This window comes from Phocoena phocoena, chromosome 3 (genome assembly GCF_963924675.1).
Source record: "Phocoena phocoena chromosome 3, mPhoPho1.1, whole genome shotgun sequence".
Taxonomy (NCBI): Eukaryota; Metazoa; Chordata; class Mammalia; order Artiodactyla; family Phocoenidae; genus Phocoena; species Phocoena phocoena.
The window spans coordinates 59,713,138-59,727,865 of NC_089221.1; the positions used below are offsets into that span (position 1 = coordinate 59,713,138).

General features: G+C 35.7%; 1 protein-coding gene across 4 annotated transcripts in view; it reads right to left on the reverse strand.

Annotated features, from left to right (window-relative positions):
• Nucleotides 1-352: 352 nt before the first annotated feature.
• Nucleotides 353-14,728, reverse strand: part of CERT1 (ceramide transporter 1) — a 125,670-nt gene continuing 111,294 nt past the window's right edge. For 2 of the 4 annotated variants that reach the window (XM_065873447.1, XM_065873446.1), the window contains 6 exons: nt 9,525-9,657; nt 8,608-8,678; nt 5,909-6,037; nt 5,230-5,359; nt 3,878-4,014; nt 370-414 (listed from right to left, as the gene is read on the reverse strand). In XM_065873447.1, the coding sequence (XP_065729519.1) occupies nt 3,887-4,014; nt 5,230-5,359; nt 5,909-6,037; nt 8,608-8,678; nt 9,525-9,657 (591 nt within the window). In that variant the 3' untranslated portion in view covers nt 370-414; nt 3,878-3,886. Of the gene's footprint in view, nt 415-3,877; nt 4,015-5,229; nt 5,360-5,908; nt 6,038-8,607; nt 8,679-9,524; nt 9,658-14,728 lie in introns of those variants that run through there. The other 2 variants (XM_065873448.1, XM_065873445.1) reach the window with 2 other exon arrangements.

Sequence of the window (14,728 nt, forward strand, 5' to 3'; positions counted from 1 at the left end):
TTTTGTGCTTTTTCTCTTGTGCACAAAGCCTGGTACAACTGAGGATCTTAGGCCAAACCATAGTAAATTAAAAATTCTGAAAAAGTTTCCAAAAATTAAAGCATCGATTCCTAGTTGTGATTCAAAGTTGATTTTTTTTTTCTCTTCTAGGAGCAAGCAAATAAAAATATAGCCATATACATGTAACTTTACATGTATTTATAGTTATATGCTGAGCGAGGAGATCTAGCAGAAGACAGCTAGTGTTAAGATGTTCAGCTTTGCTATTGCAGTATTTCTTCATTTTTGTACACAAGGCCAAGGTGTTGGGCCATAGACAAGGCTATAGATCCTATGTTCCAGCTTAGAGCATTCAATTTTGTTTTTTAATTTTTTTCCTCCAACATGGAATGTCACACAGCCTTGTTTCAGTCACTGTAGGAAAGAAAATGACAAGTAAAACACTCAGCACTGTATTATTTACTAACAGCTGCAGGACTAACAGAACAGACTCCTCCTACCTTCTGAACTCATGCAATGCACAGAATCTTTATCAAAGTTTATATTTTAAGAATTTTTCACCTTTAAGAATGTAAAATTATTAACTTTACATATTTGAAATTTATCATCAGAAAGGAACAGAAGGTATAAGAAATGTTCTGAAAGTTAGAAAAAATTAAAAAGGGCAATGTGCTACAAGAAGCAAAGAGGGAATCAAGTAGAGGTTTCTGGATCTGTACCCCATAAAGTGGAATTTCCTTCTTCTCAGTGTTCAATAAAAACTATGCTATACAATATCATTTATCAAGAATTAAAAAAATTTATTTAGGCTACGGGAAAGAGGTCTGCCTTATCTTAAGAAATACTGTGTCAAATGAGTTTAAGAGTTTTGACTAAGTTTTAAATATCTTTGGGCCTCATTAACTCTTTATGGAATTTCTCTAAAGATGATACACACTCTTGAAAGTTACTATTTCTCCATCACCAAAATTAAGAATGTTAGCTTTCCTAAGGTTTCAATGCTAGGATCCACTTCATACATACATCTTCCAAAATTATTATGAAACAATTATTACTTTAGGTAAATGAAGATTTATTTTAGGTAAATGGAAATTTGGTTCTCTGCCAGAAAGAAGCTCAATCTGGACTCAAAGGCCAGAGCTAAGTTTTGGCCAGTGAGTCTTTCCAGTTCTATCTTTACACACACACACACACACACACATGTCCACAAACAATGGTACCATCTCCTTCCCCTAATATGAATTCTTTTCCAAGGATTTTGAGCCCTTCCCTCTAGGTCCACAAAAGAAGAATGTGTACACTCGTGGGCACACACACAGTCAGTCAATAAAACAATGCCCCAAATCCAACAGTTTAGAGGCAAATGCCGTGGACATGTTAGCATGTATTTTGCAAATATTTTCAAAATTATTCTTCTCAAACATAGTTGAGAGCATGTTTTATTATATAACTGCATTCTGATTTCTTTTGCTTAATACCCAGTTATATTTTCTACCCTTCTCTGCAAGGCTGAAGGTAAAGGTGAAGAGGGAAAACAGATACAGCTGCAAGCTTGGTCTTGGTTCGAGCAAACAGCAACTCTAGAAATCTTAAGGCTGTGGGGAGAGACGCACAGCTAAGTAAGTTGACAAGCCTGATGCCATCGTGTGGCATCACGTTTTCAGTGTATTTGATAAATATGGTGCAGTGACAGAATCAATAAGAAGCTATGTGTCCAGATCGAGCCACAACAATTCTGAAGTACAAGATATCCTAAAAACAGTGCATTTTGGCAGTGCATTTATGCTTTAAGAGAATCCCTCAAAGGTCAGGCTTTGTCCCAAACACTAACCATTCAGAGAAGTAAGACTAGAACCTGTGTAACATTTTCATGTAACCTGTTTTCCTGGGAAAAGCTACATATCTGGGACATCAATGCACTAACCCTTGTGTTCGTGTCTGAAAATAAATTTAGGCTTTGAGTTTTGTTTTTTTAAGAAATAGCACACTATAAACATTATCAGAAACCAGACTTAATTAAAAGTATAATCACTACAGTTGACCCTTGAACAACATGGCTTTGAACTGCGCACATCCAACTACATGCAAATTCTTTTCAGTACTACATGATCTGGGGTTGGTTGAATCCTCGATGCAGAGGCACCTAGGACATGGAGGGCGGACTGTAAGTCATACTCGATTTTCATCTGTGCAGGGGGCCAGCGCTCCTGACCCCCACGACATTCATGCGTCAACTGTATATGGTTATTAACTATATTATTTTTATCTAAAGAAATTGACTCAAGAATAAAAATTTCTCAGCAAATGATTTAACAGTCAATGTAGGTGAGCATGAAGGACGGTCATAAGCACTTACTGCTTGTGAATTATACTTTGGTAATATCTATTACAAATTTAAATGTTAACACTCAGAGAGTTTCACAGGAATTGAATTATACAAATGGTTCTCAAATGGATGAAAAGATGCTCAAATTCATTTGTAACAAGAGGACTATGACAGTTATTTTTTGGCCATGCCACGTGGCTTGTGGAATCTCAGTTCCCCGACCAGGGATTCTGGAATCCTAACCACTAGGCCACCAGGGAACTCCCAAGAGGACCACAATTTAAACTACACTGGGAGAGTATTTTTCACCTATCAAGTTGGAAAAAAATCAGAAAGTTTTATTTCATACATTGTGTGAGAGGGTCAGAGAAACAGGCATTCCAACATGTTATTGCTGGTGAGATGGTAAATTAATACAACCTCTACAGAGGCCATTATCTAAATTACAGATGCACAAGCCCCCCAGAAGTGCCAGCAGTGTCACATCTAGTAATTTACCCACATACAAAATGACATATGGATATGACTGCAATACTGTGTGCTCTAGCAAAAATTAGAAACAACTTTAACATCTACAAATGGAGAACTGGTTAGATAAATTGTGTACATCCATACAAATGGGATTCTACATAGCCATAAACAAAGAATAAAGCAGCTCTGCACCAATATGGAAAGACCTTCGAGATAAAGCATATGCAGAAGCAAGATGCAGAACCCTGAGTAGAGTATGCAATTTCTTTCAATAACAATAAGTGTATGTGTGGGAGGAATACACTTGTATTTGCTTATTCAGGTGAAAATGAAACATCTCTGGAAAGACACAAGAACATATTCACAGCAGTTATACACTTGTGTGCGTGTGTGGGGGGGCAAGTGTGGTGGTGCAGAACTGGGTGAGCAGGGGACTGGGGATGAATTTTACTGTGTATCTTTTCATACTTTTGACTTCTGAACCATGTTAACATGTCACTCATTTAAGAAAAATTAAAGAGTTCAGCTCCTTGCACAAAGACAGTCAGTGCAGCATTATTTGACAGTAGAAATATGGAACCAACCAGACATTAACATGGGACAGTGGTTAATAAATTCTGCAACATTTATACAACAGATGTTAAAAGAATGAGATGGTTTTGTATGTCTCATATCTTTATATGGACTAACAGTCAAGATATATTAAGTAGAAAAAGCAAGCTGCAAGATAATGCTTTGAAGAAAAAATTTTTAGATATATGTCAATACATATGTACAAGTCTGGAAGAATATACAACAAACGTAACACTAATTTCTGGGAAGGGAGAAACATAGGGGATTTGTACTTCTGAAATTTTATAGTTCTATAATATTAAAATTTCCTTCAATTAAGCAGACACTATCTAACATAAACAGAAAAAATAATGAAAAATTAAGTTTTAAAGGCTATAAAAACTACAACTCTTCACATCTGGAAACATCATGTAAAAGAAACTACTTTCAAAAACTAACTTGTAATGTCTGCAGAGCCATATTAGTCTATAAAGTTTAAAAAAAAGAATAACATATATTTTCCAGTACCTGTTAATACTAGAACAAAATAGGTTTTCCTGCAGTTTTTTCTTGTACGTAAGAAGTAAAACGTTTTAGAAACTTTGGATACTCTCGCTTTGCCACTGCCCTTAACACTGAGGCTGGTGCCCATCCTCCAGGGTTTACTGTGAGACAAAGGAAAATGAAAACTGTTAAGATAATTCTCCAAATACACGTAAAGCACTCATTTTGTTCCTTTGTTTTTTAAAAATTCCTCACATTGAAAAAGCATCTCTTAAAAGTCTTGACCACTCAGTACTTAGTACTGTACTAACCACCAGATGAGAACAGATAACAAATAAAAAGCATTTATTACTGTTCTGAAATGTTCTTGGTTCCCTAAATTATAAGTAAATACTAGTATAGCAACACTTTAGGTTACTTAAGGCAGATTTATTCAATGAACTCTACTATAATCAAATAGTAGCTTGCTCAGGCATAGTTGTCTCTTTAAACATACTAGCTGTGATGGCCCTGTAATAAAGAAGGCTTGAAGTTTTATTAGAGGGACTCCAGTAACTACTGCAGGTAGGAAATAGGTGTAGCAAGGAACCATAACAAGTGATAAACAGGGCTGTCCAGCAGAAGGCCGATGTGAAATAAGTCACTAGCAACTAAGAAAGAAGCAGGGAGCAAAGATTCAGAAAACTAAAAAGCCTGACAACAAGAAAAAGAACTGTTCACCTGAAACATAATATTTTATATCAACTATTATTTCAATTAAAAACAAAAACACACACAAAAAACCAAAATTATAAAGTAAAAAAGAAGAAAACTATTTCCAGTAATCCAACAACCAAGCAACAATTCAATATTAACATTTTGTTGTATTTCTTTCCAACTTTTCACATATATATTCTTTTAAAAATTACTGAAATGGTATTTTATATGCTTTTTCTCACCCCACTTAACATTATTTTGTAAACATTTTTCTAAATCACTAAATGGTCTTTGAAAATTTGGGAAAAAAAAGAAGTATTAATTTTCTTTCTCACTGTTGCTTATTTTCCTAATTACACATATTCTGTTAGGCAAATATCTAGTAAAACAGTTCTTAAAACCAATAATATGTAATAGTGATCTAAAGATGAAGTTTAAAAATTTACCTATCCAGCCCCAGCTTCAGAAATTCTGACACAGCAGTTATTCAGACATGTATATTTTGAAAGATTCCCGATAATTTTGATATACATCTCTCCAAATTAAAAATTACTAAATCTAAAGGATAAAAACTAAAAAGACATTTATAAATGGTATTTTTCCAAACTGTCAGTTATCATGTAGATCACAATAAAAACATCCATATTCCCAAGTAGCAAAAACAAAACCAAAATACATACCATTAGCTACATATGTAATCTTGCATAGAATGTTGTCCCTGCTAATCTCCTGGTTTCCCTCTGGCGGGCTTACCAAGGTTTGACAAATCATAGCAATATTTATTTTGGCACGGACACATCGATTGTTTAGCTGCCAAAACAAAAAGTAAAAACAAAACACCAGTGTAGAAGATACCCAGTATTTTGTAACCTCTTCTGGTCTAATTCTACATTAGATTAACCAAAACCGTAACTCATCTACATCTCCCACAAAATCTCATAAGCACTAATAAAGAATACATGCCAAGCTGATACGACACCAGGAATGGTTTTCCGCCCCCTCTTATGTAGTAAAAGGAGCTAAACCAAGGTAGAAACCACAGAGGTTTTGCCAGTAGTTGATCATGGCTTGAGAGACAACTGTGAGAAATAGCCTACCTATACTACCCATTCAGCTGTCTCATCTAACCTCAGGAGGAAAGGAAAACAACCCTGCTGGGATGCTCATGGCCATGACTGTTGCCCTCAGATAACACAGTGGCTATACTCTTCCAAGAAGCCAACTTTAATAAACAAAAATGTAAGAAGCATTTTCAAATCAATTATCTCTGTATGTGTGGTATGCGTTTATCATTTTTGCCCTGTGTTGTATATTTAGCTTTGTATTGTACAATTATACACATTTATACAATGTACTTACAGGAGCACTGCTGTGATCCACAGAAAAATTACAAACTATCCAAGTTTCCGGGTCATTTTCAGTCAAGGCTGGTATCTTTCGAATGGCAGAAAGATATAATACATCCCGCTGAGAAGCAGGCCACACTCTCTGTGGAAGAAGTACAAATCTTTTGAAAATTTGAACTACTTTTTTTTTTTTTTTGGCCGCACCACGTGGCATGCAGGATCTTAGTTCCCTGACCAGCAATTGAACCTGCACCCCCTGCAGCGGAAGCTCGGAGTCTTAAACCACTGGACCGCCAGGGAAGTCCCCAAAATTTGAACTACTTTTTATTTATATATAATATGGAACTAACAAAGAAACAAGTGTAAAACTAATAAATGCCTTTAAGGTAACATCTGTCAAATTTTAAATGGAAAGCACCCACCAAAGGATTGATTATGAACACTGAGTTAAAGGCTTTGAAGAACATACCAAAGGAATAATGTTCTGCTATTTCTTTTTTTCTTTTTAAAATGTTTATTTATTTATTTGGCTGCTCCGGGTCTTAGTTGTGGCACGCAGGCATATGGGATCTAGTTCCCCAACCAGGGATCCAACCCCAGCCTCCCTGCATTGGGAGTGAGGAGTCTTAACAACTGGACCACCAGGGAAGACCCTATTTTTCCTTCTTTTTAAATTTGGTAATATATATGTAACATAAAATGATATAAATAATTTTTTTTTTTTTTTGCTGTATGCGGGCCTCTCACTATCGCGGCCTCTCTTGTTGCGAGGCACAGGCTCCAGACGCGCAGGCTCAGTAGTTGTGGCTCATGGGCCTAGTTGCTCCGCGGCACGCGGGATCCTCCCAGACCAGGGCTCGAACCCGTGTCCCCTGCATTGGCAGGCAGACTCTCAACCACTGTGCCACCAGGGAAGCCCCACTTTTAAGTATAGTATTAAACCTCTGTTTCAACTGTTCAGAGCGAAGATTTTAAAAGCAAGTATATTAGGGAAAGAGCATGCTCCTTTGATATCATAACCATATTTAAAGAATTCCAAACCAGTAATTTAATCTTCCAACTTCATACTGTTGGAATGACATGGAACCTAGGTCTCTGAAAACTGGGACTATGTACTTTTAAATGAGAGAAAATATGCACAGGGTCTTTCCCGATTGCTGAATTTAATAAATCGCCAACAACTCAGTGTCAATACAACACAAAGCATTTGCAAAGTGAAACGGTTCATCTTTTAAAGATACAAAGTTTCATTAAGTTGATGAAAGTAGTGCTGGGCAAATGTATGTGAAGCCAGTAATAAATGAAAATGTGGCCATATTAGAACTAATGGATACAAATCCACAAGGATGATGATAAGACAGAAATTTAAAGAGTGAGAATGACAAATATCAAGAGATGAGAAGCCCTTTTTAAGACCATATTATAAAAGAAGCCAAATCTAAAAAGAAAGATGTTGAATAGTTATTGGATTTTGTTGAAAAAATTATGCCAGGACAAGTCATTTATTCAAATAATTACAACTGTAACTTAAATTTTGTTACATATAAAGTACATTATTTTAATAATTTTTAGTTTTATTTTTCCAGAAATAATCCTAATATAATCTATATAGTCCTCCCCTCCATCTACTATTTACCAAGTGAAGTACTTTCAGCAGACCATTTTCCAGGATCAATTATCTTCACAGAATAAGAGTCTTCTGATTCTAAATGACTGGTCATTTATTTGCATTGCAAATTACGGGACAACTAATATTTTAAAGTCTACTAAATTTTAGACTTCACTTTTGACCCCCCTCAATCAGTAGGTTGAAACAGAATCTTCATTGTTATACATTTCTTGAGTAGCTGTTATGTAAAAGGAAGCCTAGGTCATAGTCGTTAAATATAAGATGCCTCAGATGACAAGACTGAGCTCAAGATATACACAGCAAACCTAAAATATTTTCAAATATTCAGCTCAGTTAAAAATTATTTTAAAAAAGAAAAATGAAGTACTTACTGAATTATCATGTTTCTTATATAACATACAATATTGTTTTTGGTAGATCTCTACAAATTTTTAATTTATTTTATTATTGTTTATTCAATATAATATTTGGCTATTTTCAGAGAGGAAACAGAGCAGAATAAGATAAATATTCTATAATTTAAATATCTGCATTAACAGAGGAAGAAATGAAGTGAAAGGCAACCAATTTAAATGACAATGTTTCTTTGTGCTCTCGTGTATGACCATCCTCTCAATAGCTGATGCTCAGCAATTTTCCCTTGATGTCAGATAATCCACTTAGATCACCTTTACTTCTGAGTCTTAACATAGACTAATAACATACTTTGCATTTCCTTATTATTCTCACAGGAAACTGATTCACTTTCATATTTGGTAATTCATCTATCTCCTCTAGAGACTAGATGCTAGAAAAACATTTAAGTGGATTTTCGTACTTTCTTGTTCAGACTTAAAAGTTTGCGGAACTAACTGTACATCTTTGTCAAACACACTGTTTCTGGATATTTCTCAGGTTCTTATTTTCACCCATTTCTGCTTTAAATGAACTGAAATTACCTTTCAAATACATGAAATTCATGAATTATTAATAAAGTCTTTAAATCTTTTGTGGCACTTAATTTCCTCGCAAATTTTACTTTAGAGAATTTATGTTTCTGTTTGAACTACGCTGGAATCCTTTTGGGATGAAAAGATATTTACCTTGTGCGTTTGATAAATGATGATTGCATTATCAGCTAATGTTTCCACCACATGAAAGTTTTCTATAGTTGCTGCAATGAAGAAAAAATGTTAGTAGTCAAAAAAGATATATTACCTTTTCCCAGAATGTGATTATTGAGAAAGTCAATTACGAATGGACATTATAGTAAAATGAACAGGATCCTGCCCTACATAGGCTAAGTCCAAATGGAAAGCGGTTTAGTATTAGGGCTACAGGTGGTGGCTGTGAGACCTAATCACGAGGAAATCTCATTAGCTTCCATCGCAAGAAAGCAATTCTAATCACCATTTCATTACTAGGGCACAAATTATTCCCTAACACTATGGCCCCTCCCCTCCCTATAATCCTTAATTTATTGAAGCTGAATAAGCTGTTCTATTTAGGTTTAGGTGACTATGTTTGTGAGAGTGTCAAACTGCCATTGATAAACATGTTGTTCAGAAGTACCCATATTTATGAAATTTGATGCCTGAGGGGATCAAATAACTCTAAACAAACCACAGCAGGATTCATCTACAATTTATGATGGAAACAAAACAGTCTAGGAAAAGAGAAGATGATAAAACAGAAACCTTTTATTTTAGTCCTGGCTTTTCCAATAATTAGTTCTGTGATCTATGACAAGTCACTTGAGCTATCTGAATTTTACTTTATTACCTACCTATCACACAGGATCACTGAGGTAGCAGATCAAATGCTATACCTTACTGAGAAGCATTCTGTACAGTGAAAAGCTCTATTTAAATGTAAGGTATTATCAGTTCCCTATACGATTCTCCAGATATTTTCTATATTGACTTTGTAAACCATAGATCAGACGTAGAAAGCCAGGTTAGATTAGGTATTAAATTCAAACTAATAATTTTATCAAAATATACTAATAATGGCAGCTTACTTTCCCAATCATTGCGAACATCAACATTCCAGAAGTAATTGCAGACCTCATGTCCTGTGACACCTTTAACTGCGTGGGTAGCTTTCAAAGGATCCAAAACAATCCCGTTTTCTTCTACTTCTCTTCTGTATACCTAGAGGATATATTTTAAAACACGTTAATACATATTGATAATTAACTTAAATGTAAATGGATTAAATGCTTCAACCAAAAGACACAGACTGGCTGAATGGATACGAAAAACAAGACCTGTATATATGCTGTCTACGGTCTGAAGAGACCTACTTCAGACCTAGGGACACATACAGACTGAAAGTGAGGGGATGGGAAAAGATATTCCATGTAAATGGAAATCAAAAGAAAGCTGGAGTAGCAATTCTCATATCAGATAAAAATAGACTTTAAAATAAAGACTATTACAAGAGACAAAGAAGGACACTACATAATGATCAAGGGATCAATCCAAGAAGATATAACAATTGTAAATATTCATGTACCCAACATAGGAGCACCTCAACACATAAGGCAAATGCTAACAGCCATAAAAGGGGAAATTGACAGTAACACAATCATAGTAGGGGACTTTAACACCCCACTTTCACCAATGGACAGATCATCCAAAATGAAAATAAATAAGGACACACAAGCTTTAAATGATACATTAAACAAGATGGACTTAATTGATATTTATAGGACATTCCAACCAAAAACAACAGAATACACTTTCTTCTCAAGTGCTCATGGAACATTCTCTAGAACAGATCATATCTTGGGTCACAAATCAAGCCCTGGTAAATTTAAGAAAATTGAAATCGTATCAAGTACCTTTTCTGACCACAATGCTATGAGACTAGATACCAATTACAGGAAAAAATCTGTAAAAAATACAAACACATGGAGGCTACACAATACACTACTTAATAACCAAGAGATCACTGAAGAAATCAAAGAGAAAATCAAAAATACCTAGAAACAAATGACAATGAAAACATGACAACCCAAAACCTATGGGATGCAGCAAAAGCAGTTCTAAGAGAGAAGTTTATAGCAATACAATCCTACCTGAATAAACAAGAAACATCTCAAATAAACAACCTAACCTTAAACCTAAAGCAATTAGAGAAAGAAGAACAAAAAAAAAAAACCCCGAAGTTAGCAGAAGGAAAGAAATCATAAAGATCAGCTCAGAAATAAAAGAAAAAGAAATGAAGGAAACAATAGCGAAGATCAATAAAACTAAAAGCTGGCTCTTTGAGAAGATAAACAAAATTGATAATCCATTAGCCAAACTCATCAAGAAAAAAAGGGAGAAGACTCAAATCAATAGAATTAGAAATGAAAAAGGAGAAGTAACAACTGACACTGTAGAAATACAAAGGATCGTGAGAGATTACTACAATCAACTATATGCCAACAAAATGGACAATCTGGAAGAAATGGACAAATTCTTTGAAAAGCACAACCTTCAGAGACTGAACCAGGAAGAAATAGAAAATATAAACAGACCAATCACAAGCACTGAAATTGAAACTGTGATTAAAAATCTTCCAACAAACAAAAGTCCAGGACCAGAAGGCTCACAGGCGAATTCTATCAAACATCTGGAGGAGAGCTAACACCTATCCTTCTCAAACTCTTCCAAAATACAGCACAGGGAGGGACACTCCCAAACTCATTCTACGAGGCCACCATCACCCTGATACCAAAACCAGACAAAGGTGTCACAAAGAAAGAGAACTACAGGCCAATACGACTTATGAATACAGATGCAAAAATCCTCAACAAAATACAAGCAAACAGAATCCAACAGGACATTAAAAGGATCATACACCATGATGATCAAGTGGGGTTTATCCCAGGAATGCAAGGATTCTGCAATAAACACAAATCAATCAATGTGATACACCATATTAACAAATTGAAGGAGAAAAATCATATGATCATCTCAATAGATGCAGAAAAGGCTTTTGACAAAATTCAACACCCATTTATAATAAAAATTCCTCCAGAAAGTAGGCATAGAGGGAACTTACCTCAACATAATAAAGGCCAGATATGACAAACACACAGCCAACATCATTCTCAATGGTGAAAAACCGAAACCATCTCCACTAAGATCAGGAACAAGACAAGGTTGCCCACTCTCACCACTATTATTCAACATAGTTTTGGAAGTTTTAGCCACAGCAATCAGAGAAGAAAAAGAAATAAAAGGAATCCAAATCGGAAAAGAAGAAGTAAAGCTGTCACTGTTTGCAGATGACATGATACTATCCAGAGGAATCCTGAAGATGCTACCAGAAAACTACTTGAGCTAATCAATGAATTTGGTAGAGTAGCAGGATACAAAATTAATGCACAGAAATCTCTTGCATTCCTATCCACTAATGATGAAAAATCTGAAAGAGAAATTACGGAAACACTCCCATTTACCACTGCAACAAAAAGAATAAAATACCTAGGAATAAACCTACTGAAGGAGACAAAAGACCTGTACGCAGAAAACTATATGTCACTGATGGGAGAAATTAAAGATGATACAAATAGATGGAGAGATATACCATGTTCTTGGATTGGAAGAATCAACATTGTGAAAATGACTATACTACCCAAAGACTACAGATTCAATGCAATCCCTATCAAGCTACCAATGGCATTTTTCACAAAACTAGAACAAAAAATTTCACAATTTGCATGGAAACACAAAAGACCCCAAATAGCCAAAGCAATCTTGAGAAAGAAAAATGGAGCTGTTGGAATCAGGCCCCCGGACTTCAGACTATACTACCTAGCTACAGTAATCAAGACAGTATGGTACTGGCACAAAAACAGAAATATAGATCAATGGAACAGGATAGAAAGCCCAGAGATAAACCCATGCACATATGGTCACCTTATTTTTGATAAAGGAGGCAAGAATATACAATGGAGAAAAGAGAGACAGCCTCTTCAATAAGTGGTGCTGGGAAAACTGGACAGCTACATGTAGAAGAATGAAATTAGAACACTCCCTAACACCATACACAAAAATAAACTCAAAAACGATTAAAGACCTAAATGTAAGGCCAGACACTATCAAACTCTTAGAGGAAAACATAGGCAGAACACTCTCTGACATTAATCATAGCAAGATCCTTTTTGACCCACCTTCTAGAGACATGGAATAAAAACAAAAATAAACAAATGGGATCTTATGAAACTTAAAAGCTTTTGCACAGCAAAGGAAACCATAAAGAAGACGAAAAGACAACCCTCACAATGGGAGAAAATATTTGCAAATGAAGCAACTGACAAAGGATTAACCTCCAAAATTTACAAGCAGCTCATGCAACTCAACATCAAAAAAACAAACAACACAATCCAAAAATGGGCAGAACTAAATAGACATTTCTCCAAAGAAGATATACAAACTGCCAACAAACACATGAAAGAATGCTCAACATCACTAGTCATTAGAGAAATTCAAATCAATACCACAATGAGGTATCACCTCACACCAGTCAGAATGGCCATCATCAAAAAAATCTACAAAGAATAAATTCTGGAGAGGCTGTGGAGGGAAGGGAACCCACTTACACTGTTGGTGGGAATGTAAATTGATACAGCCACTATGGAGAACAGTATGGAGGTTCCTTAAAAAACTACAAATAGAACTACCATATGACCCAGCAATCCCACTACTGGGTATATACCCCGAGAAAACCATAATTCAGAGTCATGTAACACAATGTTCATTGCAGCTCTATTTAAAATAGCCAGGACATGGAAGCAACCTAATTGTCCACTGACGGATGAATGAATAAAGAAGATGTGGCACATATACATATAATGGAATATTACTCAGCCATAAAAAGAAACGAAATTGAGTTATTTGTAGTGAGGTGGATGGACCTAGAGTCTGTCATACAGAGTGAAGTAAGTCAGAAAGAGAAAAACAAATACCATATGTTAACACATACATATGGAATCTAAAAAAAAAAAAAAAAAGGTTCTGAAGAACCTAGGGGCAGAACAGGAATAAAGACACAGACATAGAGAATGGACTTGAGGACACGGGGAGGGGGAAGGGTAAGCTGCGACGAAGTGAGAGAGTGTCATGGACTTATAAATACTACCAAATGTAAAATAGATAGCTAGTGGGAAGCAGCCACATAGCACAGGGAGATCAGCTTGGTCCTTTGTGACCACCTAGAGGGGTGGAATAGGGAGGGTGGGAGGGAGATGCAAGAGGGAGGAGATATGGATATATATGTATATGTATAGCTGCTTCACTTTGTTATAAAGCAGAAACTAACACACCATTGTAAAGCAATTATACTTCAATAAAGATGTTAAAAAAAAATTTTAAAAACCCCAAACATGTTAAAAAAAAAAAATCCAACCCCAAAACTACAAACTTGAAGTCATGTTTTATCATTCAGCAGCTTTTTAGAATTTTATGTATGAAAATATACTTATGGAACATAAATATTCTGCCGAAAAGTTTAAAATTTCAAATTATTACCACATAAAAATATTTAAAACTACAAATCTGGGCCTCTCTGGTGGCACAGTGGTTGGGAGTCCGCCTGCCGATGCAGGGGACACGGGTTCATGCCCCAGTCCGGGAGGATCCCGCATGCCGCGGAGCGGCTGGGCCCGTGAGCCATGGCCGCTGGGCCTGTGCGTCCGGAGCCTGTGCTCTGCTGCGGGAGAGGCCACAGCAGTGAGAGGCCAGCATACTGCAAAAAAAAAAAACCAAAAAACCCCCTACAAATCCAAGGTAAACACCAACTATGAAACAATGCATATATGATGAATGACTAAATTACTGTGAGTCGTTGAAGGAGTAAATATATCAATTTAAATTAGGCATTATTTACTGAACATTCTCAAAGACCATTCAACATGGCTAAGAAGGCCAAATAAAGCTAGTTGGAACATAATCTCCTTAGGGACAATGACTTAAGGCAGCTCTGATCAATGTTGTATCCCCACCATCTAGAACAGTATCTGAAACACAGTAGGCACTCAATAATTTGTTGAACCAATGATGGAAAGCTAAAATCGCTTAAAGATCAATGATATCTTGCTTTTAAATACTGAGGCTGCAAACCTAAAGGTCTGTCTTGCTTTAAATATTGAGACTGTATACATAAACTGCTGAACAAAATTAATTACTTCAAAATTATAGAGGGCTTGCTACTTTAGACAGCTCTGCAGTA